This window comes from Eptatretus burgeri, chromosome 9 (genome assembly GCF_056783735.1).
Source record: "Eptatretus burgeri isolate ZD-2024b chromosome 9, Ebu_testis_v1, whole genome shotgun sequence".
Lineage (NCBI taxonomy): Eukaryota > Metazoa > Chordata > Myxini > Myxiniformes > Myxinidae > Eptatretus > Eptatretus burgeri.
The window spans coordinates 89796999-89823543 of NC_140969.1; the positions used below are offsets into that span (position 1 = coordinate 89796999).

At 45.9% G+C, this 26545-nt stretch overlaps 1 protein-coding gene across 1 annotated transcript; it reads left to right on the forward strand.

The window, feature by feature from the left end:
* Positions 1 to 235: 235 nt before the first annotated feature.
* On the forward strand, positions 236 to 26545 carry RPS29 (ribosomal protein S29). The gene is made up of 3 exons (XM_085896071.1): positions 236 to 397; positions 991 to 1090; positions 26422 to 26545. Exons 1-3 carry the CDS (start codon positions 336 to 338, stop codon positions 26428 to 26430), a joined length of 171 nt encoding a protein of 56 aa, XP_085752197.1. The 5' UTR covers positions 236 to 335; the 3' UTR covers positions 26431 to 26545.

Consider the following 26545-nt stretch of genomic DNA (forward strand, 5'->3'; position numbering starts at 1 on the left):
TCTTTAGCTCGGGTGGTGATTGGCTGCTGGGATCTGCTGGATATTTTAAACCCATCGGACCGCAGGTATCCTCGACTCTGCAAAGCCGTGATTAAATTAGTGAAATAAACTGGAAGGAAAGTGTGAAGTTTCTGAGAGCCATTGCCTTTCAAAACCGCGGCAAATTACATTTATGGCGTATATAGAGCCTCGCGGCTCTGAAGACGCCGTTCAATTGTCTTTTGGGAAGAAGAAGAAGAAGAAGATTAAGGCGTGGGGAAAGAACATCTCGCGAGAGTTCAATCCTCCCGTAAGTCCCTGTCGGACGTCACGTTTTTCTTTTTCTTGCGACAACCATGGGTCACCAACAGGTTTACCAGATGCATCCGCGGAAATTTGGATCTGGTTCACGAGGCTGGTACGTTTGGTTACGGTTTGTTTTTTTCTCTGCCGATCGTTGTCTTTCACAAAAGGCTGAGAGAAGCTTTCAGGCTTCTTGGTTCTTGGAGAAAGACGAAGGCCTAAACGTTGGGCCTCGATTTGAAATCCACGTGTTTTATTAACGTTTAAAGACGTTGTGTTTTTTTTTTATTTTTTTATTTTTTTAGTATAAACACTGAATGAGCGTCGGACTTGGAAGTGGTCGGATGAGCCTTTTTAGTGACTTGTCTGCGAAACGATTTATCTGTCGATAGAATTTAATTTAGCCTTTTAAAAAATAATTAATTAATGTGTCTATGCAAGGCCTTGAAAGGTGCCACAAGAGAACGATCGTTATTGTATATTTTATTCAGAATGCGTATTGTGCATTCTCTGTTGGTTTCTTTTCTTATACAAATGGCAATAATAATTCTTACTCTTGTTCTTCTTCTTCTTACTCTTGTTCTTCTTCTTCGTACTCTTGTTCTTCTTCTTCTTACTCTTGTTCTTCTTCTTCTTACTCTTGTTCTTCTTCTTCTTCCACTTGTTCTTCTTCTTCCTCTTGTTCTTCTTCTTCGCATGCTTTTGCAGCCGGGTTTGTGCGAACCGACATGGCCTGATTCGCAAGTACGGCTTGAATATGTGCCGCCAGTGTTTCCGCCAGTATGCCAAGGATATCGGCTTCCAGAAGGTGAGCATTACAAGACCTGGAAATGGTGTTGAGAGATTTTTTTTCGGGTTCTTGGTGTAAACTGCTTTTACATGGCTGTGGTTTGTGGGAAACATTCTAAAACCGATCCCGAGTCTGTCTTGTGGCTGTTCACAGTAAGTGTTGTGGTGTTGGAGATGTTATCCAGACTCGTCATAAGCAAAGGGTGTTTTTATTTACTTGATGGCATTGATGGAAGGAACTTTGAGACAGGAGAAATGTCACTTGGGCTGTCATGCCTGCACTTTATCAGCACCAGATTAATGAAATAATCTATCAGTTTATTTGATGTCGTATTGAGGAGTGGGGAAGAGAACAGTGGGGGCAGGCACAACAATGTCGCTCAAGTTTTGTATTTATTTTGTGAGGGAGAGGGATGATGAAACACTGACGCCCCACTTGCTTTTTATCCCCCGCCGCATGGCAGAAGGGGGATATTGTTATTGGGATGCACTCGCAGACACTACAATCACTACACATGTTTACTCTTTCCAGAGTGATCATTCCATACATTAACTACTCTGAGTGAAAGAATTCACCCTACTACCATCCTTGCTGTCTGCAAGCAGGATATATCAAAAGGTTGTGGACGCATTCAGACAAAATTTGGTTGACAGGTTGGGTGTGTGACGAGGATGGAATCATTAGATTTTGGTGAACATCTGAATAGTCGGGATTTAAAAAAAAAAAAATTATATATATATATATATATATATATATATATATATATATATAAACATATATATATATATATATATATATATATATATATATATATATATATATATATATATATATATATATATATATATATATATATATATAGTGATTATTCACCATTGAGAGATGGGATCAAAACCGATATGTGGTGCGATGTCTCCAAAAGTTTTATAGATGGATTCGGATGAAACCTGGTGGATCAGTTGGGTTAGTGACAAGAACAAGCCAATTAGAATTTGGTTCAGGTCAGCAGATCCAGTTGATCAGTGGGATGTAAACAGTTCACCCTGGTGGAGATGTGTGCTCTATAGAGTGCCTTTCCAGTTACTCTTGGAATAATTTGAGTTTCCAAATGCTGAACATGGCCATGGTTGGCATTGATAGATGGCCAGCGTTGATAGATGTATTTTATTTGCCCCATTGTCAATCGTAGGTGTTTGTTTATTTTACTCTACGTTGGTAAAGATTGTTTTACAAATGCACTGGATCTACATTCTCAGTGACGTGAAGAAAATTTCGCATAATTTTTACTAGGGTACATACAAATTGTCGGTCCCTGCACTGATTAAATTCTCCTCTAATTACCTCCACCGCCGAAGGTAAAGGAGGTTGTTTTTACCCCTCTCCTATTTGTCTCTCTCTTTGTTTCCTTGTTTGTCTGTGTGCAGGATATCTCAAAAAGTTGTGGATAGATTCGGATGAAATTGTCGACAGGTTCGGTGTGTGATGAGGATGAACTGATTAGATTTTGGTGAAAATCCGAATCCAGACACGAGAATTATTTTATTTTTAAAGCGATTCTTCACCATTGTATGCCTGGTGTCGGCTTAATGGTTAGGGTGGTGGGCTTTGGATCCAAGGGTCCTGAGTTAAAACACCCCTCTGCAGTTGAATTAATACCAGGTGGGGTTGACTCTGGCTCTCATCCTTCAGAGGTTGGCAAAATGAGTGCCAGCATGCTGGTGTACTGTGTTGGAGTGGCGACCCTTCCAGGATTGTGCCCAATAGCCAAGGAGACTGCTGAGGCAGCACCAACACTCTGCACAGAATGTGGTCCCAATCTCCTCCTTCACCATTGAGAGATGGGGCCAAAAACGATATATTGCATGATATTTCAAAAATGTAATGGGCCAAATGTGTTCTCGTGGATCAGGCATTGCATGGTGAAGGTATGCACTCCACCATGTGCCCTTCTAGTTTGAGTACATTTTCCTTTTTTTTATACACACACACACACACACACACACACACACACACACACACACACACACACACACACACACACACACACACACACACACACACACACACACACACACACACACACACACACACACACACACACACACACACACACACACACACACACACACACACACCTGATTATTTTTTCATTCTCTTTATAGTTTTTCTGGCTCAGGTCTTTGATGACAGGTCATAGAAATAAAAATCCCTGGAATCAATTTCCATATATATATATATATATATACATACATACATACATACATACATACATACATACATACATACATACATACATACATACATACATACATACATACATACATACATACATATATATATATATATATATATATATATATATATATATATATATATATATATATATTGTTACGGCTGTGGAAATTCGCATAACACCATAAAGGTTACTTTGTTCAGTTAGATCGATAAGTCTGTGTTCAGTTAGATTTCCCCACCGTTGTTTAATGGGATTTATTTGTGTTCATCGGGCTGCGACCCTTTGAGATAGTGTTTTTCTTTCTCTATCGTTATTTTGGACCGACAGAGCATGCTCCCACCCCTTCCGTGTCGAAAACCGTCCGAGAACGTCAAACGAAGGCGCCAAGGAAAGAACTGCGGTGACGCGCGGGTTTACCGCCTTTTTTTCTCTGAGGCTGGTGTGACGAGAAGGGCGAGGCAGCTCGCTCGCGATTGTTGGATACGAGGAGTGAGGCGGTCGGAGTTGAGAAACGCCCCTTTTCGAGAAGCTTCTCGAAGGAAGGTGGAGCCGAGAACGGGGCGGAGCGACGGGCGGAGCCCCGCTCTATAAAGGGTGGACCGCTCGCGAGGCTCAGCCCCTCTTCTTGGTTCAAGCTCGCCCCTGTCTCACGGTGGTCCAGTTCTTCTTCCTCGCTTGTTTCCTGTGCTCGTGGTCCTGTGAGCGGCCTGTTGGTGGAAGGCGCAGCAGTGCCGGCTGTGTGGTGGACCTGTGCGTCCGGATGAGGAGCGCCGGAGAGAGCTTGCCGGCCATGTGGTAGGCCTGGAACCAGGCACTACCACGCTGACGGTCGTGGGAGCGGGACGTCGTGACTCGCTGACCAACGAGGGGGGCAGGTAACCTGCCACGGTCTCGCGGCACCTGTTCGGTCCTCCAGGTCCCACGTTATAAAGGTCCGCGGACCCTGTCTGCCACCCTCGTCTTTGGGGGTGGCCATTTCTTGCTTTTGAATGAATGTTGGTGGCGCCGTGTCCTGTGAAGTAGACCTGCATTGTGACTGTGCATGTACATTATTGCTCGTAATCAGTGGTATTGCTTTTGTTTCTTGCTTGTACATACGTGCATGATTCCTTGCTTGTGTTGTGTGTAAGTAATAAATGTCCTCTTGTGAAATGTATCCCGTTCGTTGCATCCTCTATTCCCCATTGAAAATGCAATCTTGCATCGTGGAATAATTAGTTGGGTTTTAAACACCCGGTAAAGAGAATCTGATCCATCGAGGTCGGCGATAATACCCGCTCGGTTATCGCTGTAGAACGGAACGAACCGCTTAAGCGGTTCGTGTCCCAAGCCGACCTGCGGAGAGGTACGGCCCCTCGGTAGGTTACCCGTGCGAGTACTTAGGTATTTCGATATTCGACGAGTGACCCTATTTCGTGCGGGTAGAATGCGGACTGGGCTGTGGTGAGGTTAAACCCCCCACCCATGACTGGTTTCTGGTGATAGTTCCAGGAGGGTCACGACTGAATTGTCCGTCTGGTGGGCGACGCGGTTGCAATTAGAGGTACGCGGCCGATCGCAAGCCGGCGGGCGCGAATTCGTAACACTATAATAGTGTTGTGGTTACCAAATTCGCAAACCACCATTCAGGTCCCTTAGGTGAGATATCTCGGTAACTACATGTGTAGTTAGGCCCAAACCCGTTGTCTAGTGGGAATACATGTCATTTATGCGTGCTGCGACTCTTCAGGATAGCCGTTTTTCTTTTACTATCTTTAATTTGGACCAATCGCCATGATTACCACCACCAGTCACAACATCAACCACCAACCACAACGCCGCTTCACCACAACCGCCACGACCTTCCCGTCACACCTCGCAACCGTCGCATCGCCACCGTTCTTGCGCCGCTTGGGGGTACCAGTGTTGGACTCGTGCAGGGCGCGTGCCGAACAGCGTGTACAAAATCACGGATTTTGTGCTTCAAAAACGGATCAAAAACGACACACGCCCACTTTTTGCCGTCCAATCGGTGAGCGAGGGGCGAATTGGCCCCGCCCCCAGGGCGTTGGAGGGCGATTGATATATGCAAATTTATGGATCAAAAAGCATTCACGCCCACTTTTTCTCGGGCCAATGGGGAGCGAGGTGAAAGGTCGAAGGGAGGGGGTCAAAGATGAGAGGGCGAAGCCACGGGGCTGATATAAGCGACCGTGTTCGTCAGTCCAGTGAGTAGTAGAGTCGAGAGAGATGAGAGAGTTAAGACTTCGCGGGCGGTGGAGTTGGCAAGAAGGAGCTGGTCGTCGTCGTGTGCGTTGGAGTCGGAGTGGAGGGGACGGAGCTGTGGAGAGGCGGCGAGGGCAGACGAGGGGGTGCTCGCGTCGTGCAGGGAGCTGCACCCCAGGGAGGCCGACGGCGCGACCTGGCCGAGGTGGAGACGCTCGTTGCGGGACAATAAAAATCCTCTATACCCCGAGCATCAGCAACCCCCTCCTGTTTCCCCCCGCACTGAGATAGTGCGACCAAGGGGGCCCCTTACCCACCCCCTACCAGACACTGCCCGCGAGGCCCGCGGAGTTGAGGCACCATCGCCGCTCCGCGTCTCATCACCAGACGGGTAGGCCCGACCCGGTCTCGGCCTCAGGCCCGCCTCATCCTTGAGGGTATTCTTTCCTTGGTTTTGGGTATGTGTTGTCGGCGCCGTCTGTGAAGTAAAATTGTATAAGTGTTGCCGTGTGCTCGCGTAATCGGTATTAGATCTGCATTGTCGCATTTGCTTTTTGTGTAAATTGAATTGTGTTTTTCTTTTCTGTGTGCTTTTGGTGGAATTGAATATGTGTGCTTTCCGTTCATCGCGAATAAATGTGCTTTGTGTTGAACTGTTTCCCGCTTCGCTTCGTCATTTCTTTCTTTGAATCCTCATCTTGCTTCAAGTAAAGGGTTGGTAGTGGGCTGAATACGCCCGATAATTAATCGAACCGTCGAGGCCGACGATAACACCGCTCGGTTATCCCGATAGTACGGAACGGTTCGCTTAAGTGGCCCGTGTCCGAAGTCGACCTGCGGCGAGGTGCGATCGCCCGGTCTACCCTCCGCGTGGGTACTTAGGTAGGTCGAATTTGGCGAGCAACCCTATCCCACGCGGGGGCTGATTGGCTCGATCGCGGTGAGACCGAAAGGTCCACCCGTGACTGGTTCCCGGCGTTGGTCCGAGAGGGTCACGACTGGATTGTCCGTCCGGTGGGCGACGTGCCGCGATTCGAGTTACGTGGCCGTCAGCACGACGGCGGGCGCGAATCCGCAACACTGGTGTCAGGAGTGGGATACAAATTCATCGCCCTCCTCGCGGCACTGGTATCTGAGAACAGGAAAACGGGCTCTCCTGTCTCCGGCTAAATTCACGGGAATCGGTCCAGGGGTGAGAGAAGCGACCCCCGATTCCCTCCAAATTACGAGCGAGCGAAATTAACCCTTTAAGAGAAGCAAGATGGCGTCTCAAGGCGAGCGGGAGCCGGGGGTATTAGAAATGGATGTAGAATGTGTAGGATCCATGGTCCAGGATGGAATCCCCGAGCAGGAAATGTTGATTGTGCAGGAACACGGACTCGCCCAACTGAACCCAGAGCCCGAAATGGGTGCGGCAGCGGCCGCGGTGTATGACACCTCCCCCCCCCCTCTCCACCAAAACCCTTCCCCAACCCTTGCCGAAACGGCTCAGCTGAGTGCATCCGACATGGCCCAGCTATGCGCCATGCTGGCGGCAATGACAGCAAGGATGGATGCAAATACAAACGAAATGAAAGGCATGAACGAAAAGATGAATGCGGAAATGATCGAAAAAATGGATGCGAATATGAAAAACGAAATGAAAGGCATGAACGAAAAGATGGATACAAACACAAATGAAATGAAAAACGAAATGAACAAGCAAATAAACGGAATGGAAGCAAACATGAGGGAAGAAATGAAAAAGCTGTGGGGTGAGACGCAGAACATGGGCCGATGCCTGCAGGCGGGCATGAAGGCCGTGACCAGGGAGCTGGGAATGGCGACTCCACGTGTGGGAGCAAACGAGCTGGAAGGGGGTGCAACGGCTGACAGGCCCGCGGTGGAGGCGGGTAAAAAAATAATTCGGGGGGCGTGTTGGGCGAGGGTCGTGACAGAAGAATCGACGGTGACCAAAAGGGAAAAATTAAAAGGGGAGACCAGAACGTGTGAGACGAGACACGAGGTGACGACGACAGAAACTTATAAATGTATAGAGACACGGGAGACAGAAAAAATAGAGGAGAGACAACACGATGAAGACGGGGTAAGTGACGCACACACACAGGTAGTGGAGGACAATGGGGGTGAGCTCGCGGAGTGTGTTGGGACCCGGTGCGAGCAGCTGGATGACCTCCTCCAGGAACAATGGGAGGGAGTATGCCCCCTTGAGGCGAGTCACGACCAGGTGAGTTCGGTCGTGTTTTGCGAGGTTGAGGGGAGGAGTGCTGTGGACAGGTGCACGGAGAGCTTGGGGGGTATAGAGGCCCCGGAGACCCTTGTGGGGACACGAATCCCCAGTGTGGTTGTCCCTGTGTGTGTGGTGCAAGGTGTGAGTGCGTCCCCGTGTGTGGAAGCGACCCCGTGTGTGAATGGTGAGGTGGCGATTGTGCCAGAGTACGTGCTTCCCAGCACGGCCAGTGTGGATGAGGCACCGCGGGTGAGTGCCCCCGCGTGTGTGGATGAGGCACCGCGGGTGAGTGCCCCCGCGTGTGTGGATGAGGAACGGAGTGTGAGTGAGGCACTGCGGTTGAGTGCCCCCGCGTGTATGAGTGGGGCACGGTGTGTGGATGAGGCACCGCGGGTGAGTGCCCCCGCATGCGTGAGTGAACGGCCGTGTGCAAGGTCGCTGTGTGCAAGGGAGACCGTGTGTGTGAGAGAGCGGTATGTGAGGGAGATGTCGGTTGGCATGCGGGAGCACGCAGCCGCGTCTCCCGGTGTGAATGTGATGGTGTGGACTGTGTGCGTCGTAACACGCAGGTATGCGTGTGTGGAATGGAGACGGAGACGGCGACAGAGGAGAGAAAGCCGAGTCGCGGCTGTAGTTGTTTCGGGGACCGTGCCGGGTTCACCCAGCAGTGAGCACGAGGTCCGTGCTGTGCAACGCACGAGACCACCACGTGCTCGCTTGCGAGAGTGAAGTCCCGGTCCGGAAACGCACGCGGTGGATTTGCCGATCCCGCGGACGGACAAAGTTTAGGCAGGTAAACGGATTTGGACCGGACGGGTTCTCCACGCGATCGTGTGTGTTCAGCTCCAACGGGCAAAGCACATGTGTTCGCGTGGGGAACCCCTCGAGACGTGGGGCTTGTGTTTTTTTTTATGCGCACGGTGACGCCATGGCTGCACGTGGGGTTGGAATCCGGCAGGAGGGGTATCTCTGCCGGATGGTACCGTCCAAGGAGGGACGAGGAACACGTGCAGCTGCATGACGTCACGGGCAGGTGCAAAGTGCGCGAGCTCTGAGTTGCCGCGCAGGTGCTGCGCATAAAAAAAAAAAAAAACAGTAAGCCTCACTTTCGGGTGCACAGGATTCCTGGGCAAGGGGTGGAAGACCCCCCTTATCCGGGGCACAGGATGGAAACTAGTTAGCGGGAAGGGTTGGCTTAGTTAGACCGACTTCATGGGGCAGGGGTAAGTCCTCATGGAGTCCATGGAATGGATTAGGTAGAGGGATTGTAGCCAGATTTAGGTTGGGAAATAAAATGATTTATTATTTGAGAACAGTGACAGACTTGTGAATGTGTAGAGGGGACGTAGTTTAGCTACGTAGTGTTAAAAGGAACGTGCTGTAGTTTAAGGGACGACGTGGGAGCACGAGTTAGTTAGGGGATGTAGTTAGAAGAATGGCAGAGTTCAGCGGTGAGTATGTTGAAGAGTTGGTGAGTGAAGTGGAAGCATGTGCTTGTTGAGTGAGTGAGGCCAGCGGGTCTGTGTGAGTGGAGCAAATGGGGAATGCATGGTGCGATGAGTGATTGGGGGGAGGAGTGACTCCCGCCCAAGGGACCCCGGGGTCAGTGTAGAGTGAGTTAGCGGGGTTAGTCAAATTGAAAAATGGAGGTCGTTTTGTTGTTGGTGGGAAAGTAGGCTCGAGACCCATTTGGAGGGGTGCAGGAGCCCTGTTGACGGGCTTGGGAGCATGGCTGCGAAAGGTGAGTATCGCTGAATGGGTACCCCGGGCACCAGGCTAGTCGGCCGCGGTAGGCCATGGGCCCATGGGGGGCCGGGATAGAGTAGTGGCACGGGTGCGCCTGCTTGGTGCGGGGCCCCGGGGCGCCATTAGCCGCGTGGGCAGTGTTGTGGGCAAGGGTGACCCTCGGAAAGGGGCCTGGGAAGCCAGCCTGCCACGTGTGCGTTTCAGGGGAGGTGCCATGGGGGGCACTCCCCGGTGTTAGGGAGCTGGTAGGCTCGGAGGCAGTGTAGTGCCTGGGGGTGCCATCGTCGGAGAATCGGCAGAGGGTCGTGCCTGCCAAGGGGAGCCACGTGTCCCAGCCAGGAGACCGTGTGAGGGCACGGAGAGAAAATTGGGGGGCGAGGCCCGAAATTGTAAGGACACCAACATAGGCGACGGGAATCTGGGTTGTTAGAACCAATAGTTTAAGCGAGAGGCGCTTGTTGAAAGCCCCGGGGTAGTTTAACAGTTAAATGGTTAGGGTAGATTAGGAGATGTACCCCTCCGCACCATCCATCCCCTCGCTGTCGTTGTGGGCCGCTGGACCCACTTTGGGTTAGATCGCCGAACTCTGGGGAGGCCATTCTGAGGCTTGAGTTGGGCCTCGACACAGGACGTTAGCTCTCCCTTATTCCCCTCCGGGAAGGGAACGTAGGGGTTGGGAGTAGGCTAGGTGACAGGATAGGTTAGCCGAACAAAGACGATAAAGGGGGTTAGGGGACGATTTATAGTGGGGAAGTAAAAATAAAAACAACAAAAAAATAAGTTGGGGCTCAATTGGGGTTTGACAAATTAAGGGAGTGGGTATGTGCAGTGACAGGCAAAGGCGATAGGTTGGGAGGGAGACAGGTAGGTAGGTCCGAGCCCGCCTTCCAAGTGGCCAGCACCACCGCACTCCCTCCACCAACTTCCACTGACTGCAAAAGCTGGCCAGCTTCATCTGCAGCTGTGGTACTTCAAGGCCTGTGCCGGCCAGTTCATCTGCGGGCTGTTTGCCTGCAGCGGCCTTCTTCTGCAGGCTGTGTTTGCCTGCAGCGGCCTTCTTCTGCGGGCTGTGTTTGCCTGCTGCCTTTGCCATGCCATGCCCACTGCCCATGTTCACCAGCCCCGTTCAATTTTGCTTTGCCCCCCCCTGTTCATTTCCATGTGCGCCAGGATCCGCAAGGCAACAGTTTGCAAGCTGCGAGAACTGCCCTGTTGGCAGCTACAACACGGGCCTGCAGTGGCGGCCCGTGCACCGTGTTTGTGTTCATGCATCCATTCGTTGTGCTCATTGCGTGTGCCACTTGAGCTGGCACGGAGACTGCATTTGTGCAGCCCATGCACCGTTGTGGTTCACTGAGTTCGATTCAAACCGTTCATCCATCCATTCGTTGTGCTCATTGCGTGTGCCACTTGAGCTGGCACGGAGACTGCGTTTGTGCAGCCCATGCACCGTTGTGGTTCACTGCGTTCAGTTCAAAAGGGAAGGCCTTGGACTGCGTGTGAGCAGCCAGCCACGTTCCCTGTCACCTGCATTGTTTGAGCCAGAGACTGCATGCGGGCAGCCTGGCTCCCTGCTAACTGTTTTCTTTTGCAGAGTTCATTGATCCTGGGCCATGGTTTAGTGTAAAATTTGTAAGTTAAGGTTAAGATGTACTGTAAATATGAGTGCGCCCCCGGCATGCATGTCTTAGCGCCGGCAATTTTATTTAAGTCGTCCGTGTGAGTGAGTTTGTTTAGGTAGTTACGCAGCCCTCAGGTTATTTATTTTGGGGACACGAATACCATGAATGTCGCACTCAGGGATCCGTAGGTAAAATGTACTAGGGGAAAACTACACATGATGGCACACGAAAATTTGACGACTCTTGACGAGTCTGTAAAAAGGGGAGGGGGTAGTGTTGTGGTTACCAAATTCGCAAACCACCATTCAGGTCCCTTAGGTGAGATATCTCGGTAAGTACATGTGTAGTTAGGCCTTTTTTTTTCCTCTCTCTCCAGACTTTTTTTTTCCTCTCTCCAGACTTTTTTTTTCCTCTCTCTCCAGACTTTTTTTTTCCTCTCTCTCCAGACTTTTTTTTTCCTATCTCTCCAGACCTTTTTTTTCCTCTCTCTCCAGACCTTTTTTTTCCTCTCTCTCCAGACTTTTTTTTTCCTCTCTCTCCAGACTTTTTTTTTTTCCTCTCTCTCCAGACTTTTTTTTTCCTCTCTCTCTCCAGACTTTTTTTTTCCTCTCTCTCCAGACTTTTTTTTCCCTCTCTCTCCAGACTTTTTTTTTCCTCTCTCTCCAGACTTTTTTTTTCCTCTCTCTCCAGACTTTTTTTTTCCTCTCTCTCCAGACTTTTTTTTTCCTCTCTCTCCAGACTTTTTTTTTCCTCTCTCTCCAGACTTTTTTTTTCCTCTCTCTCCAGACTTTTTTTTTCCTCTCTCTCCAGACTTTTTTTTTCCTCTCTACAGACTTGTTTTTTTCTCTCTCTCCCAACTTTTTTTTTTCTCTGTCCAGACTTTTTTTTCCTCTCTCTCCAGACTTTTTTTTTGCTCTCTCTCCAGACTTTTTGCTCTCTCTCCAGACTTTTTTTTCTCTCTCCAGACTTTTTTTCTGTTTCCAGACTTTTTTTTTTCTCTCTCCAGACTTTTTTTTTTCTCTCTCCAGACTTTTTTTTTTCTCTCTCCAGACTTTTTTTTTTCTCTCTCCAGACTTTTTTTTTCTCTCTCCAGACTTTTTTTTTCTCTCTCCAGACTTTTTTTTTCTCTCTCCAGACTTTTTTTTCTCTCTCCAGACCTTTTTTTTCTTTCTCTTCAGACATTTTTTTTTCTCTCTCCAGACATTTTTCCTCTCTCTCCAGACATTTTTCCTCTCTCTCCAGACTTTTTTTTTCCTCTCTCTCCAGACTTTTTTTTTCCTCTCTCTCCAGACTTTTTTTTCTCTCTCCAGACTTTTTTTTCTCTCTCCAGACTTTTTTTTTCTCTCTCCAGACTTTTTTTTTCTCTCTCCAGACTTTTTTTTTCTCTCTCCAGACTTTTTTTTTTCTCTCTCCAGACTTTTTTTTTTCTCTCTCCAGACTTTTTTTTTTCTCTCTCCAGACTTTTTTTTTTCTCTCTCCAGACTTTTTTTTTTCCTCTCTCTCCAGACTTTTTTTTTTCCTCTCTCTCCAGACTTTTTTTTTCCTCTCTCTCCAGACTTTTTTTTTCCTCTCTCTCCAGACTTTTTTTTTCCTCTCTCTCCAGACTTTTTTTTTTCCTCTCTCTCCAGACTTTTTTTTTTCCTCTCCAGACTTTTTTTTTTTCCTCTCTCTCCAGACTTTTTTTTTTCCTCTCTCTCCAGACTTTTTTTTTTCCTCTCTCCAGAATTTTTTTTTTCTCTCTCCAGAATTTTTTTTTTCTCTCTCCAGAATTTTTTTTTCTCTCTCCAGAATTTTTTTTTCTCTCTCCAGAATTTTTTTCCTCTCTCCAGAATTTTTTTCCTCTCTCTCCAGACTTTTTTCCTCTCTCTCCAGACTTTTTTTCCTCTCTCTCCAGACTTTTTTTCCTCTCTCTCCAGACTTTTTTTCCTCTCTCTCCAGACTTTTTTTTCCTCTCTCTCCAGACTTTTTTTTCCTCTCTCTCCAGACTTTTTTTCCTCTCTCTCCAGACTTTTTTTCCTCTCTCTCTCCAGACTTTTTTTCCTCTCTCTCTCCAGACTTTTTTTTCCTCTCTCTCTCCAGACTTTTTTTTCCTCTCTCTCTCCAGACTTTTTTTTCCTCTCTCTCTCCAGACTTTTTTTTTCCTCTCTCTCTCCAGACTTTTTTTTTCCTCTCTCTCTCCAGACTTTTTTTTTCCTCTCTCTCTCCAGACTTTTTTTTTCCTCTCTCTCTCCAGACTTTTTTTTTCCTCTCTCTCTCCAGACTTTTTTTTTCCTCTCTCTCTCCAGACTTTTTTTTCCTCTCTCTCCAGACTTTTTTTTCCTCTCTCTCCAGACTTTTTTTTCCTCTCTCTCCAGACTTTTTTTTCCTCTCTCTCTCCAGACTTTTTTTTTCCTCTCTCTCTCCAGACTTTTTTTTTCCTCTCTCTCTCCAGACTTTTTTTTTCCTCTCTCTCTCCAGACTTTTTTTTTCCTCTCTCTCTCCAGACTTTTTTTCCTCTCTCTCTCCAGACTTTTTTTTCCTCTCTCTCTCCAGACTTTTTTTCCTCTCTCTCTCCAGACTTTTTTTCCTCTCTCTCCAGACTTTTTTTTCCTCTCTCTCTCCAGACTTTTTTTTCCTCTCTCTCTCCAGACTTTTTTTCCTCTCTCTCCAGACTTTTTTCCCTCTCTCTCCAGACTTTTTTTCCTCTCTCTCCAGACTTTTTTTCCTGTCTCTGCAGGCTTTTTGTTCCTCTCTGTCCAAGGTTTTTTTTCCTCTCTCTCCAGACTTTTTTTTCCTCTCTCTCCAGACTTTTTTTTCCTCTCTCTCCAGACTTTTTTTTCGTCTCTCTCTCCAGACTTTTTTTTTCTTTCTCTTCTGCCTTTTTTTTTCTTTCTCTCCTGACTTTTTTTTCCTCTCTTTCCCTACTTTTTTTCCTCTCTCTCCAGACTTTTTTTTCCTCTCTCTCCAGACTTTTTTTTCCTCTCTCTCCAGACTTTTTTTTCCTCTCTCTCCAGCCTTTTTTTTCCTCTCTCTCCAGACTTTTTTTTCCTCTTTCTCCAGACTTTTTTTTCCTCTCTCTCCAGACTTTTTTTCCTCTCTCTCCAGACTTTTTTTCCTCTCTCTCCAGACTTTTTTCCTCTCTCTCCAGACTTTTTTTCCTCTCTCTCCAGACTTTTTTTTCCTCTCTCTCCAGACTTTTTTTTCCTCTCTCTCTCCAGACTTTTTTTCCTCTCTCTCTCCAGACTTTTTTTCCTCTCTCTCTCCAGACTTTTTTTTCTCTCTCTCTCCAGACTTTTTTTTCCTTTCTCTCCAGAGTTTTTTTTCCTCTCTCTCTCCAGACTTTTTTTTTCCTCTCTCTCTGCAGACTTTTTTTTTTCTCTCTCTCTGCAGACTTTTTTTTTCCTCTCTCTCTCCAGACTTTTTTTTTCCTCTCTCTCTCCAGACTTTTTTTTTCCTCTCTCTCCAGACTTTTTTTTCCCTCTCTCTCCCGACTTTTTTTTTTCTCTCTCTCCAGACTTTTTTTCCTCTCTCTCTCCAGACTTTTTTTCCTCTCTCTCTCCAGACTTTTTTTTCCTCTCTCTCTCCAGACTTTTTTTTTCCTCTCTCTCTCCAGACTTTTTTTTTCCTCTCTCTCTCCAGTCTTTTTTTTCCCTCTCTCTCCTGACTTTTTTTTCCCTCTCTCTCCAGACTTTTTTTTTCCTCTCTCTCCAGACTTTTTTTTTCCTCTCTCTCCAGACTTTTTTTCCCTCTCTCTCCAGACTTTTTTTCCTCTCTCTCCAGACTTTTTTTCCTCTCTCTCCAGACTTTTTTTCCTCTCTCTCCAGACTTTTTTTTCCTCTCTCTCCAGACTTTTTTTCCTCTCTCTCCACACTTTTTTTTTCCTCTCTCTCCAGACTTTTTTTTTCCTCTCTCTCCAGACTTTTTTTTTCCTCTCTCTCCAGACTTTTTTTTTTCCTCTCTCTCCAGACTTTTTTTTTCCTCTCTCTCCAGACTTTTTTTTTTCCTCTCTCTCCAGACTTTTTTTTTTCCTCTCTCTCCAGGCTTTTTTTTTTCCTCTCTCTCCAGCCTTTTTTTTTCCCTCTCTCCAGACTTTTTTTTCCTCTCTCTCCAGACTTTTTTTTCCTCTCTCTCCAGACTTTTTTTTCCTCTCTCTCCAGACTTTTTTTTCCTCTCTCTCCAGACTTTTTTTTTCCTCTCTCTCCAGACCTTTTTTTTCCTCTCTCTCCAGACCTTTTTTTTTCCTCTCTCTCCAGACTTTTTTTTTTCCCTCTCTCTCCAGACTTTTTTTTTTCCCTCTCTCTCCAGACTTTTTTTTTCCCTCTCTCTCCAGACTTTTTTTTTCCCTCTCTCTCCAGACTTTTTTTTTCTCTCTCCAGACTTTTTTTTCTCTCTCTCCAGACTTTTTTTTTCTCTCTCCAGACTTTTTTTTCTCTCTCTCCAGACTTTTTTTTCTCTCTCTCCAGACTTTTTTTTTCTCTCTCTCCAGACTTTTTTGCTCTCTCTCTCTAGACTTTTTTGCTCTCTCTCCAGACTTTTTTTCCCTCTGTCTCCAGACTTTTTTTTTCCTCTCTCTCCAGACTTTTTTTTTCCTCTCTCTCCAGACTTTTTTTTTCCTCTCTATCCAGACTTTTTTTTTGCTCTCTCTCCAGACTTTTTTTTTCTCTCTCTCCAGACTTTTTTGCTCTCTCTCCAGACTTTTTTGCTCTCTCTCCAGACTTTTTTGCTCTCTCTCCAGACTTTTTTGCTCTCTCTCCAGACTTTTTTGCTCTCTCTCCAGACTTTTTTGCTCTCTCTCCAGACTTTTTTTTTTGCTCTCTCTCCAGACTTTTTTTTTTGCTCTCTCTCCAGACTTTTTTTTTTGCTCTCTCTCCAGACTTTTTTTTTTGCTCTCTCTCCAGACTTTTTTTTTTGCTCTCTCTCCAGACTTTTTTTTTTTGCTCTCTCTCCAGACTTTTTTTTTTTGCTCTCTCTCTCCAGATTTTTTTTTTTTTGCTCTCTCTCTCCAGACTTTTTTTTTTTTGCTCTCTCTCTCCAGACTTTTTTTTTGCTCTCTCTCTCCAGACTTTTTTTTTTGCTCTCTCTCCAGACTTTTTTTTTTTGCTCTCTCTCCAGACTTTTTTTTTTTGCTCTCTCTCCAGACTTTTTTTTTTGCTCTCGCTCATTTTTATATCCCTGGGTCATCTCCGTGGGGTGCCGTCCGCCCCAAGCTCACCCCACCCCACTAGGGCACGGTTACCATGACGACCCGTGCGCTCTCAAAAGAGGCGGGCGTCGGAGCTCACGAAAGATTGCCGCTGAGGAAGAATGGGGACGGGATTCAGAGCTCGTGAAAGAAATGTGTGTGAACGTTTGTCGTAAAGAAAAAAGCTAAAAAAGAGGGGATCTATCCTTTACCTTTCTCAACGCATCACATTTAAGATCCCATTAGACATGGCGATGGGGCTAATCTGAACATGCATTTAAGGAAACTAGTACGTGCGTGGCCGTACGTGCAAAAAAAAAAAAAAAAATTTAAAAACTTTCTAACCGCATGCCAGAAACAACTGCACAGGCCCTTCCTTTGACCTCATAAACGACGACTGGATTGGGGCATTGTGTTCATCTATAAATGCGCATAAGAAATCGAGAAATTATTAGAATACAGTGTCATCACGATGCGGAAGTCCGTACGTTGCAACCCATAATGGGGAACGGCTGAGGATCTCTTCCCCAACGGCCACGCATACGCAGCAACGTGTCCTGTGATTGGTAACTATATGGGGCATCGGCCACGCCTACGCAGCAACGTGTCCTGTCATTGGTTGGTAAATAAATGGCCATAACTTGGGAAGCACTTGTCTGATTAATTTCAAACATTGAAAAGGCACATACTCAGGTCCCCAGCAATATAGCTGGCAAGTTTCAATTGGATTGGGCAAGTGGTTGTCGAGAAACAGCGGACACACACACACACGCACACACACACACACACGCACACACACCTGGAATTATAGAGAGATAACTGTCTGAGGACCTGGATGTGTGGATGCATTCATCAGACCGGATTCTAAAATCCATAACCATATATATATATATATATATATATATATATATATATATATATATATATATATATATATATATATATATATATATATATATATATATATATATATATATATATATATTTGCGAATCTGGAAGCCATGAGCACACAGACATTCAGGTTCGTTTCGCTCAGTTATCTCGTTAAGTATGTGTTTTATAGATAGTCCTCCCCCTGGTCTAATGGGTGAATAAGTGTGAATGCGCTGTGATTGGTTATAGGAATACCCCATCTCCCACAACAACAACGCCATAGTCATGTCGATCCTGACGCCATGACGCCCGTGGAATTCTTCGTGCACGCCAGCCAGCAGGCGCGCGCGTGGGAAAAGTCTAGCGAAGTCCCGGAGTCTAGCGAAGGCATGGCGTCGCTCCTTAGCCAATCGGCAGGGAGCGGGCGTCTTCCACGCTCCGCCTCTGATCTGGCACCGTCGCCATTAAGCACGCGGTCTGAGGTGAAGCGGTAGGCGGAGCCACAAACTCCCCCGCTGGAGACTCCGCCCAGAGGGATGGGTCGCCCCGCCCACCGCGCGCCTGTCCAATGGAGGGCGGCCAAGGAGTCTCACGTTTTTTCCCGTCCAATGGGAAGGCGAGTGGGGAGAAAAAGAAGCGGTCGTTGTGTGGGAGGGGCTGATATATCAGAGTTGGGGTCTGCGGAGTTTGCGCGCTTCTCTTTTCTTCCATCATCGACCTTGCCCTGGCTCCGGAGCGCTCTTTCTATCAACCTCGTCCTGGCTCCTGAGTTTTTGTTGTCGGCGCTGGAGGCTCTGCCTGGCTGGTTCGACGCTGCCACCCGGAGTCCCAAGAGAAGGGGACGTCCAGCCGCTCGTTCGCGGCCAGGTAGCCTGCTGCCCCTGACTCACAGCCGGACTGTCTTCCTCGGTTGGAGAGCCACAATAAAGATCCTCAGGGTCCAATCATTCTGTCTGGGTGTGCGTGTGTCTGTTTGTGGCGCCAGTCTGGCAAGTAGTGCAATTGTTAAGTGCCGTGCTGAATATTGTTTGCCTTGTCTTTCTCATAATCGGTTTAAATCTTCCCTTGCGTGCTCCCTATTTCCCCCTGCCTATTGTAAATAAATATCCCCATTTGTTGAATGTTCTCAGCTCTTCGCGTCGATTCTTCCATTGACTGAGCGTGCCGCGTGTTGTGGGAAATTAGCAGCCATTGCCGGAGTAACGGGATAATCGAGCTGACGGTACTCGGCGATTAAAACCGCTCGGGATCGCTCGCGGAACGAGCTTGGTAAGCAGCTCGTTTCCGTACGAGTTCCTTCGAGGGTGAAATTCCCTGGTAGCTGGACCACATGGGTATTTAGGTAAATTGAAGTTGGCAATCGACCCTACCCCACGTGGTCTACCCATTGGCGGATTTCTGTCCAAAATAACAAGGACCCGTCGACCTGGACTTTTCCTGGCCGGCGATCTGACATTCCGAGCGATTGAGCCGGACCGACTCGCAGCTCCGTCTGGCGGTCGTGTCGCGGCCGACGTCCCGGCGCCGAAATTATAACAATATATATATATTGTGACGTCCACGGGACTTGAACAGTCCCGCCAACGTAGAATGAGCCGAAACAATGGAGGCGGTTTATTTATTTATAACCCAAAGATGGCGGTTCTAATCGCTCTACCGCAAACGGGACGAGGAAGGTGGCACGAGCCGCTTTTCACTGAGTTGATAACGTTTATTTCTATAACAAGACTCGGCAAGAAGAGGGATCCGGGGCGATTCGACGGGATGGTGGTGTGGGTTCGGGCGTGGGGAAAACACAGACAATTCCAATGAATAAACAAATCTCAAACCCTCGAAGGCGCCAGGCACACGCACGCACGCACGCACGCACACACACACACACACACACACACGCACACACACACAACGTAGCTGGTCCTGGTGGTCAGGCTGGCCCGTGGTGCGGACGCAACAGTCCCTGGATTGGCGCCAGATGAGCTGGCATTGCGCTCGTCAGGGGCAGGAGACACCATGGTACTGTCGACCTCCTGGTGTCGGCCCAAGTCCGCTCACAGCCGCCAGGGAACCAGTTCTGGCGCCAAGTTGCGAGCAGGAGAGGGAGGCAGGTCCGCCCGCCGTTCGACCCCGTACTCCAAGCCAGCAGAACCCCAGAGCCAACCGAGCTGAGGCACGAAGCACAGCAAGGCCTCGAGACACGATCAAATCCAGGATCGAATCAGCCCAACAACACAGCACGCTCCCAGCACAACAACCTCCACCAGAACAGTTTTTCTGTACCGATCTTCTTCCTCTTCGCCTTTTCCCCGAACAGAGCCTTTTTATCCTTGAGTCCTCGTCACTTCCAATCGAGCCGTTTTTATTGGCCCTCCGCCGTCGCCTTCCGCCAATCGTGATCACGTGGCAGAGCCATCCGCAGCACTGTCCTATGACGTCACGGCAAGCCTCCAGGGAATATTAAAAGGGGTTTACGCAGACACACTTACCCTATCCCGTATCCCTATCTAATTACGTGACAATTATCATTTCCCCCTTGAAGAAATGAACATTTACGAGACAACTTATCACCACTGAATTGCTACTTATTACATCGAGATCCTGGTACACTCGAACAGCATGGCATACCTCATTAAACATCCTAATTACCCTTTGAATGCATACCCCCCCTCAAACGTAACAATATATATATATATATATATATATAATTATATTTTACATGATTTTAGGCTTGTAGTGGACAGACATCTGTAGACACAGACAAACACATGTAACAACACAAGACTTAGATGAGACGAACACAACCATCGAGCTTGGGGTGGTGGAAATAGGGAGAGAAGTGCCATCATTTCCTGGGGTACTTTAGGTACCAGTGATGTCACAATGGCACCACCTTTCTCAATGTACTCAGCAGGGCGTATCTGGAGGAGGAATTTCCTCTCCCCCGTGGAGGATGCCAACCAATTGGGATATAATGTTTTTTTTCTTTTGTATGCATCGTCCCATCCAAATCCTCAATCTTTTCTACCCCCGTTAATCCACCCCAAACCTACCACCTTCAAATTCCCTGCTTTCCTTCCTGAAAGTCTCTGTAATGCCCATTTTATATACCCTGTGTTTCCCACCCCATCCCTCTCCCTTCCACAGATCTCCTAATATCTCTGTTCCCCACTGTTTTGTCCTTTCCTCTCCCACCCCTCTTGTCTCATGCCCTCCCCCCCTTGCTGTGCGTTGTGTGTTCGGTCTTATACGACCCTCAACAAGGTATATAAAAAAAGGTCGAGGCTTGTGGAAGAGCGAGCACACTGATCGGATCAGGACTCAAAACTTGCATGCATGGAGAAGGAAACTCCAAGGAGGAAAAACTCAAAATTAGGAGGGATTTTGGTGGGGTTGATGAGGGTAAAAAAACACATGTTTTTAGATTGAGGATTATCTGAGATGGTGGTGAACAGCTATCTTGAAGACCTGGATGGAAGAATGAGATCGAAGAGGATGTGTAAGTTGATTCCACAGGTGGTGGAAGAAGAGAGGAAGAAATGAGTGGAGGTGAGCAGTGATCCTGCGTTGAGGTAGTCTTACGAGAAGAGGGCTGATTGTGGACTGCTTTGGTTTGTACATGGGTGGGAGAGCTTCGTCACGCTCCACACATTTTGGCCTACATCCCCACCCGATGGCACTTGCCTTTTTTTTTTTTTTTTTTTTTTTTCTTGACATTGGCAGGAACAATCTGGATGGCCGACAGGCTTTTGTTTGCAGATGTTGCAGTTTTACCATGCTAGATGATCTGCAGCCGGTGCTCTCTATCACAGCCAGAGGGTGCTAATGGTGTTCAGATAATTGTGGTCATTGGTTCGATATTTATCTGGTGTGCTGTCCTGACTTGCGCAAATAAGCCTGAAATCCGGTTATGCGGTTCCGTTTGATTGTTTAACCAATGATGACCTCAAATCTGTCTTTTGGCATGAGTAGCCGGGCTGAAGCTTTGGTCTGCGCATCCATGTATGGGACTTGCGTCCGTTGGGGATCGGGTGGGATCGCTTCGTCATGCTGCACACATTTTGATTTATATGTACATGTGACACAGATTCTGGCTTTTCAGATTGAATTATGGGCCCATTTTATTGAAACAGTATGTTGAAGATTCTGATCAATGTTGATGATTGCTAAATGACAAGCTTGGTTTCTTCTCACCCAAACTAAGCTCAAATAATTATAGTCAACATTGTTGGAGAAATCGCTTGTCGGCTTTGAGTAAATTGTTGTTGATCATAATGTCCAAATATGTCAATTTCTGAATGTCGGCCGTTTTTTTTTTATTTTTTTTTTTTTATTTTTTTTAATTTTTTTTAATTTTTTTGCATTGTCGTGAATAAAACACCGTCTGTTTTGGCACAGTTCTCATGCCCATCCCTTCCCCGAGTGAAGTTGTGGTTTATTTATTTGTTTATTTTTAACTCTTTTATTCCATTTATATGGTGTAGATGTAGTGCAGGCTTGATGGGCCAAATGGCTTTCTGTGTTCAACTTTATTGTGTACCCACCCCCCCCCCCCAACTCACCCTTGTGGAGCATTTTGTGATATTTCTATTTGTGTGAGCACTGATTATCCTGAGAATGATGGAATCTTGGTGTCTGAAGCTTATTTTGCTTGAAGTGCAAAATGAAGAAAATCTGACCTGTCTCTTGAGGCCAACGTTGAAATGTGGTTTAACCCTTTAATGGCCGGTGTTTTACGTAGTACACCATCATGTTATCACCATTTTTTAGGTCATCTCGGTAAGCCAGACCAAATGTCCGTCCGTACGTCCGTCAACAATTTTTCTTTCCGATCTTGATGAAATTTAGTATGAGGGTAGAGGTCGATGAGTGTTGCACAACGATATAACTTTTGTCTGGGTTCAAGGTCAGGGACGAGGTCACGATGTCACGTAAGTTATAAAAATCGCCATTTTCAAAACCTATCTAGTCTGCCATTCTACAAGATATTCGGCAACTGTTTATTGATTATGATAGTAAAAAATGTTATCTTGTATCTAACCGGACAGATTTTTGAATTTCCTTCCCGTTTGATAGTCACGTGATCTGGAAGATGGCCAAAAACACTGATGCGATTCGCAAAGAAGGAAGGAAGGAGAAATGAAATATAAATATAAAACACATTTTTAGCCTTTTTAGGTCATCTCTTCGAGCATGACCTAATAATATTGGTGTTGAGAGGAGACGTGACGATCCGTCCGTCCGTTCACAATGAAGTTGAAGCGGGAGATCTGGTCATTAGTGATCCTGATTGAGGTTGATGAGACGTACACGATGGTATGACTTTCAAGGTCAAGGTCAATGTCACGAGGTTTTTGAAGTTGCAAAAATGACGATTTTCAAATTCTATCTCCTCCGCCATTTCTCAAGCGATCTTGAATTTGATTGTAGCAAATTAATCTATGGGACAATATCTAAATTTTGATCAGGCCGGATTTTCGATATTCGCTTTCGTTTGCGTGTCACGTGACTTCAAAGTTGGCAAAAAATGCGACTATGACTGTTTTCATGCGAAAATGACGATTTTCAAAATCTATCTCCTCCTACAGTTCTCAAGCAATCTTGAATTTGATTGTGGCATATGAATCTGTGGGACAATATCTAAATTTGGTCAGGACGGATTTTCGATATTCACTTTCGTTTTCGTGTCACGTGACTTCAAAGTTGACAAAAAATGTGAAAATGACGATTTTCAAAATCTGTCGTCTCCTACATTTCTCAAGCAATCTTGAATTTGATTGTGGCAGATGAATCTAAAGGCCCGGTCACACCTTAACGTTTTAGCCAACGTATGCCGATTTTTTTTTTTTTTAATTTTTTTTCTAAAACGCTGGCACACGTTGAATACGTTATGGGTAAGTTTTGATAACATTGAGAGCACGCTGAAAAACACTGCCATACGTCGTTGTACGCTGGCTTTAAACGTTGTACTTTTCGGTTGTCCTCAAATTTTTTCATGCTTGAAATTTCACGACGTATGCCGGCGTATGACTCACACGTTCCGCTACGCTGGCCACAAGTTGTATGCACGGTCTGCGATCGTTGACAGACGTCAACACATGCTACTTGAAAGTTAATCATAAGTTGAGACACGCCGAGGTAATGTTTAGCGTACCCGAAACTTATTTCTAACCTATGATTAACGTGTTGTTGGCACGTTACGCGATCGTTGCCACACATCGACAGACGTTACTTTTAAATTACTCATAGGCTGAAAGACGTCGGTATAATGGATCGTCCTTGCATCAGCGTCCACGGCCACGGCCAGGACACTTATTTGCTGCATTCTTCAAACTTTTCTTCGGCATGACGTGGATGTTCACACTTCGATGTCTAGCTTGGCTATGATTCCAATTGTCCATCGGCAGCGTCTATTTAAAATAGTCGAGTTTGAGCGTTTTTAACATGTTCAGAAGAAATGCTTCAAATTTCAAAACCCCAGCGTCAAAAAACAAAGGCGAGTGACAGCAATTTAAATCGTTCATTGTAAACAATGAAAATAGCTGAGTGGTACCGTTTAAAAGTCGTTGAGTGTAAAAAAAAAAAATCCAATTGTTGAGCGCAAGCTTCTACTTTCAATAGTGGAGATGCAGCCATTTAAATCGTTGAGTTTATCATTTAAATTGTTAAACGCAAGGACGATCCATCATAACCCACACCCTCCCCCTCACACTCACCTACTACTGCCAACATGAACAAACTACTACTAATACTAATACTGATACTGATACTGTTACTGCTGACATGGACATCGACTCAAAAAGGACTCAAACAGTTGGGTTCCCCTTTTATGAGCAGCATTTTTATATACCAATTCCCAAAACCGCTGGGAACACGTCTTTATATGGCAGTTGTAAGCTAGAAACACGTAATTTTTTTTTTTTTTTTGTCGACCGGAAGACGTCATTGGAATACGTCTACATACGTCGATGTGTGTTGGGACTACGTAAAGAATTGGTTCAAAGCACGTCAAACATAAGTTAGAAATAAGTTTCGCGTAAAAAAAGACATTACCGCGACGTGTTTCGACTTATGAGTAGCTTATAAGTAGCCTTTGTGGACGTGTGTAAGCGTCCACATATCGTGTGTAAAACTTATCCCCATCGCATGCGGAACGTGTGTCATACGCTGAGTACGTCGTAAAATTTTGAACATGTTTAAAATTTCTTGACGTACTCTACTTACTACGACGTATGATAGCGTACTTTAGCGTTGTACTCACGTATACCAAACTTACTCATACCGTATTTGATGTGCCCCAACATTTTAGACACATTTTTCTTAGGTCGGCATACGCTGGCAAGATCGCCAAGGTGTGACCGCGATGTTGACACTTCCATTTCTACGGCAGTTATGATTCGAATCGTTGTGCGTCAGCCTTTTAATAGGCTACGTCACGACATCGTCGGCGATGCGTGCAACGCACTATGCCTAAGTTAGACTATCGTTGGGCATCGGTTGTGTAGGTGACAACAGGTTCAGCATTCGTTGGTATAAGTTATCTATAACACAACGAAACGTTGTGTCCGTTACCAATGCGTTATACATAAGACCAAGTCGTTATAAATATGTCCGAATCTTTAAAAAAAAACATCAAAAGTTCAACGTAAGTCAGCGTTTTACATACATTTTAATACGTTGCCATCGCTGGCTAAAACGTCAAGGTGTGACCGGGCCTTATGGGACAATATCTAAATTTGGTCGGGACGGATTTTTGATATTCGCTTTCGTGTCACGTGACTTAAAAGTTGGCAAAAAATGCGAAAATGACGATTTTCAAAATCTATCTCCGCCTACATTTCTCAGGCAATCTTGAATTTGATTGTGGCATATGAATCTATGGGACAATATCGAAATTTTGATCGGGCCGGATTTTCGATATTCGCTTTCGTTTTCGTGTCACGTGACTTCAAAGTTGGCAAAAAATGCGAAAATCACTTTTCATGCGAAAATGACGATTTTCAAAATCTATCTATCTCCTACATTTCTCAAGCGATCTTGAATTTGATTGTGGCATATGAATCTATGGGACAATATCTAAATTTGGTCGGGACGGATTTTCGCTATTCGCTTTCGTTTTCGCATCACATGACTTCAAAGTTTGCAAAAACTGCCCTACCTTCAGGAGGCTATATATTTTCTCGCAGAGATGACCGTCACTCCCGCACGGGGGTAATTTTATATTTATACATTTTCCGCCGAAGGTGCAAAAGTTTCAAAACCTGAAATGTAAACGTCTGCATTTATTTTCAAAATGTAATTTCGTGCGCGCGCGCCAAAATGCCGAGTCATCTTTAACCAAACTGCATATAGTAGTAGAACTGCGCAGTAGTCCGGTCATGGCGTCTGAGCAGTGGCCAGCGTGGTTCAGATTGACTGTGGTTTCTGGGGCGAAGGTGATTGTTAAGAACTATGTCGGCGGTATAAATTCGAGTGACTGTATTGGTGATTTAATCACGCAACATCTTGACAACGAATATTCTGGCCGAACAATTGCATCAATTCAGTGCATCAGCAGGGATGATTCGCAGGCTCCTCTCGATCGTGCCGATATCTAACATAATCACCGGCGGACATAGGGCTGCAGGCTGTGGGGCGAGGTCACGGATCCCGGATGAGGGGATAAGTGATAAATTATGCTACATGCTTCGGGCTTTCTGATTAATATATCTGAGTACATTCCATAATTAATGAATTAATAATTAATGAATCTGGCATGCAAAATGTTTTTTCATACCTGACATGTTACTTCGTGCACTGTCACGAAACATCTGTGGAATTAATAATTAATAAATTTGCTCGCTCTAACGATTTTTCAAACCTCAATATCTCTATAAATACTTGACCAATTTTCATTCTGAAAGTTGCATTATAATCAGTGAAGAATAATCTCCAGGATTATCGTAATCTCCGAGAGCTAAGCCTATTTTTTCGTTTTTTTTTTTTTCTACAACCGGAAGTGAAATGTCCCGAGAGAGTGGACGGACCGGAAAAACCACGTATTGCACTTACTGGTGATTCTGATGTGTTAATCCGGGTACTAAATGAACAATACATATTTATTAATTATGTCATTAGTAGTATTATCCTAGTGTATCTCTGTGAGCTATTTCAATCCAAACGGTTAGTTTGGACTGTTTCGCGGTTACCTGAACTGAACATTGAAAACTTGTGGTATTATAGAGATGACTGTCACCCCCACACGGGGGTAATTTTTTATCTTTATTTTTTTTCTCTTTCAGTTGGACTAGTGCTGCTGATGGACACACCTGGTTGCAGTCGACCATGCATCCACATTTTGAGCTTGTTGGGATGTTCAACTGTGACTGCCGTATCAGCATGATTTGAATAAAGAAAGTGATTATA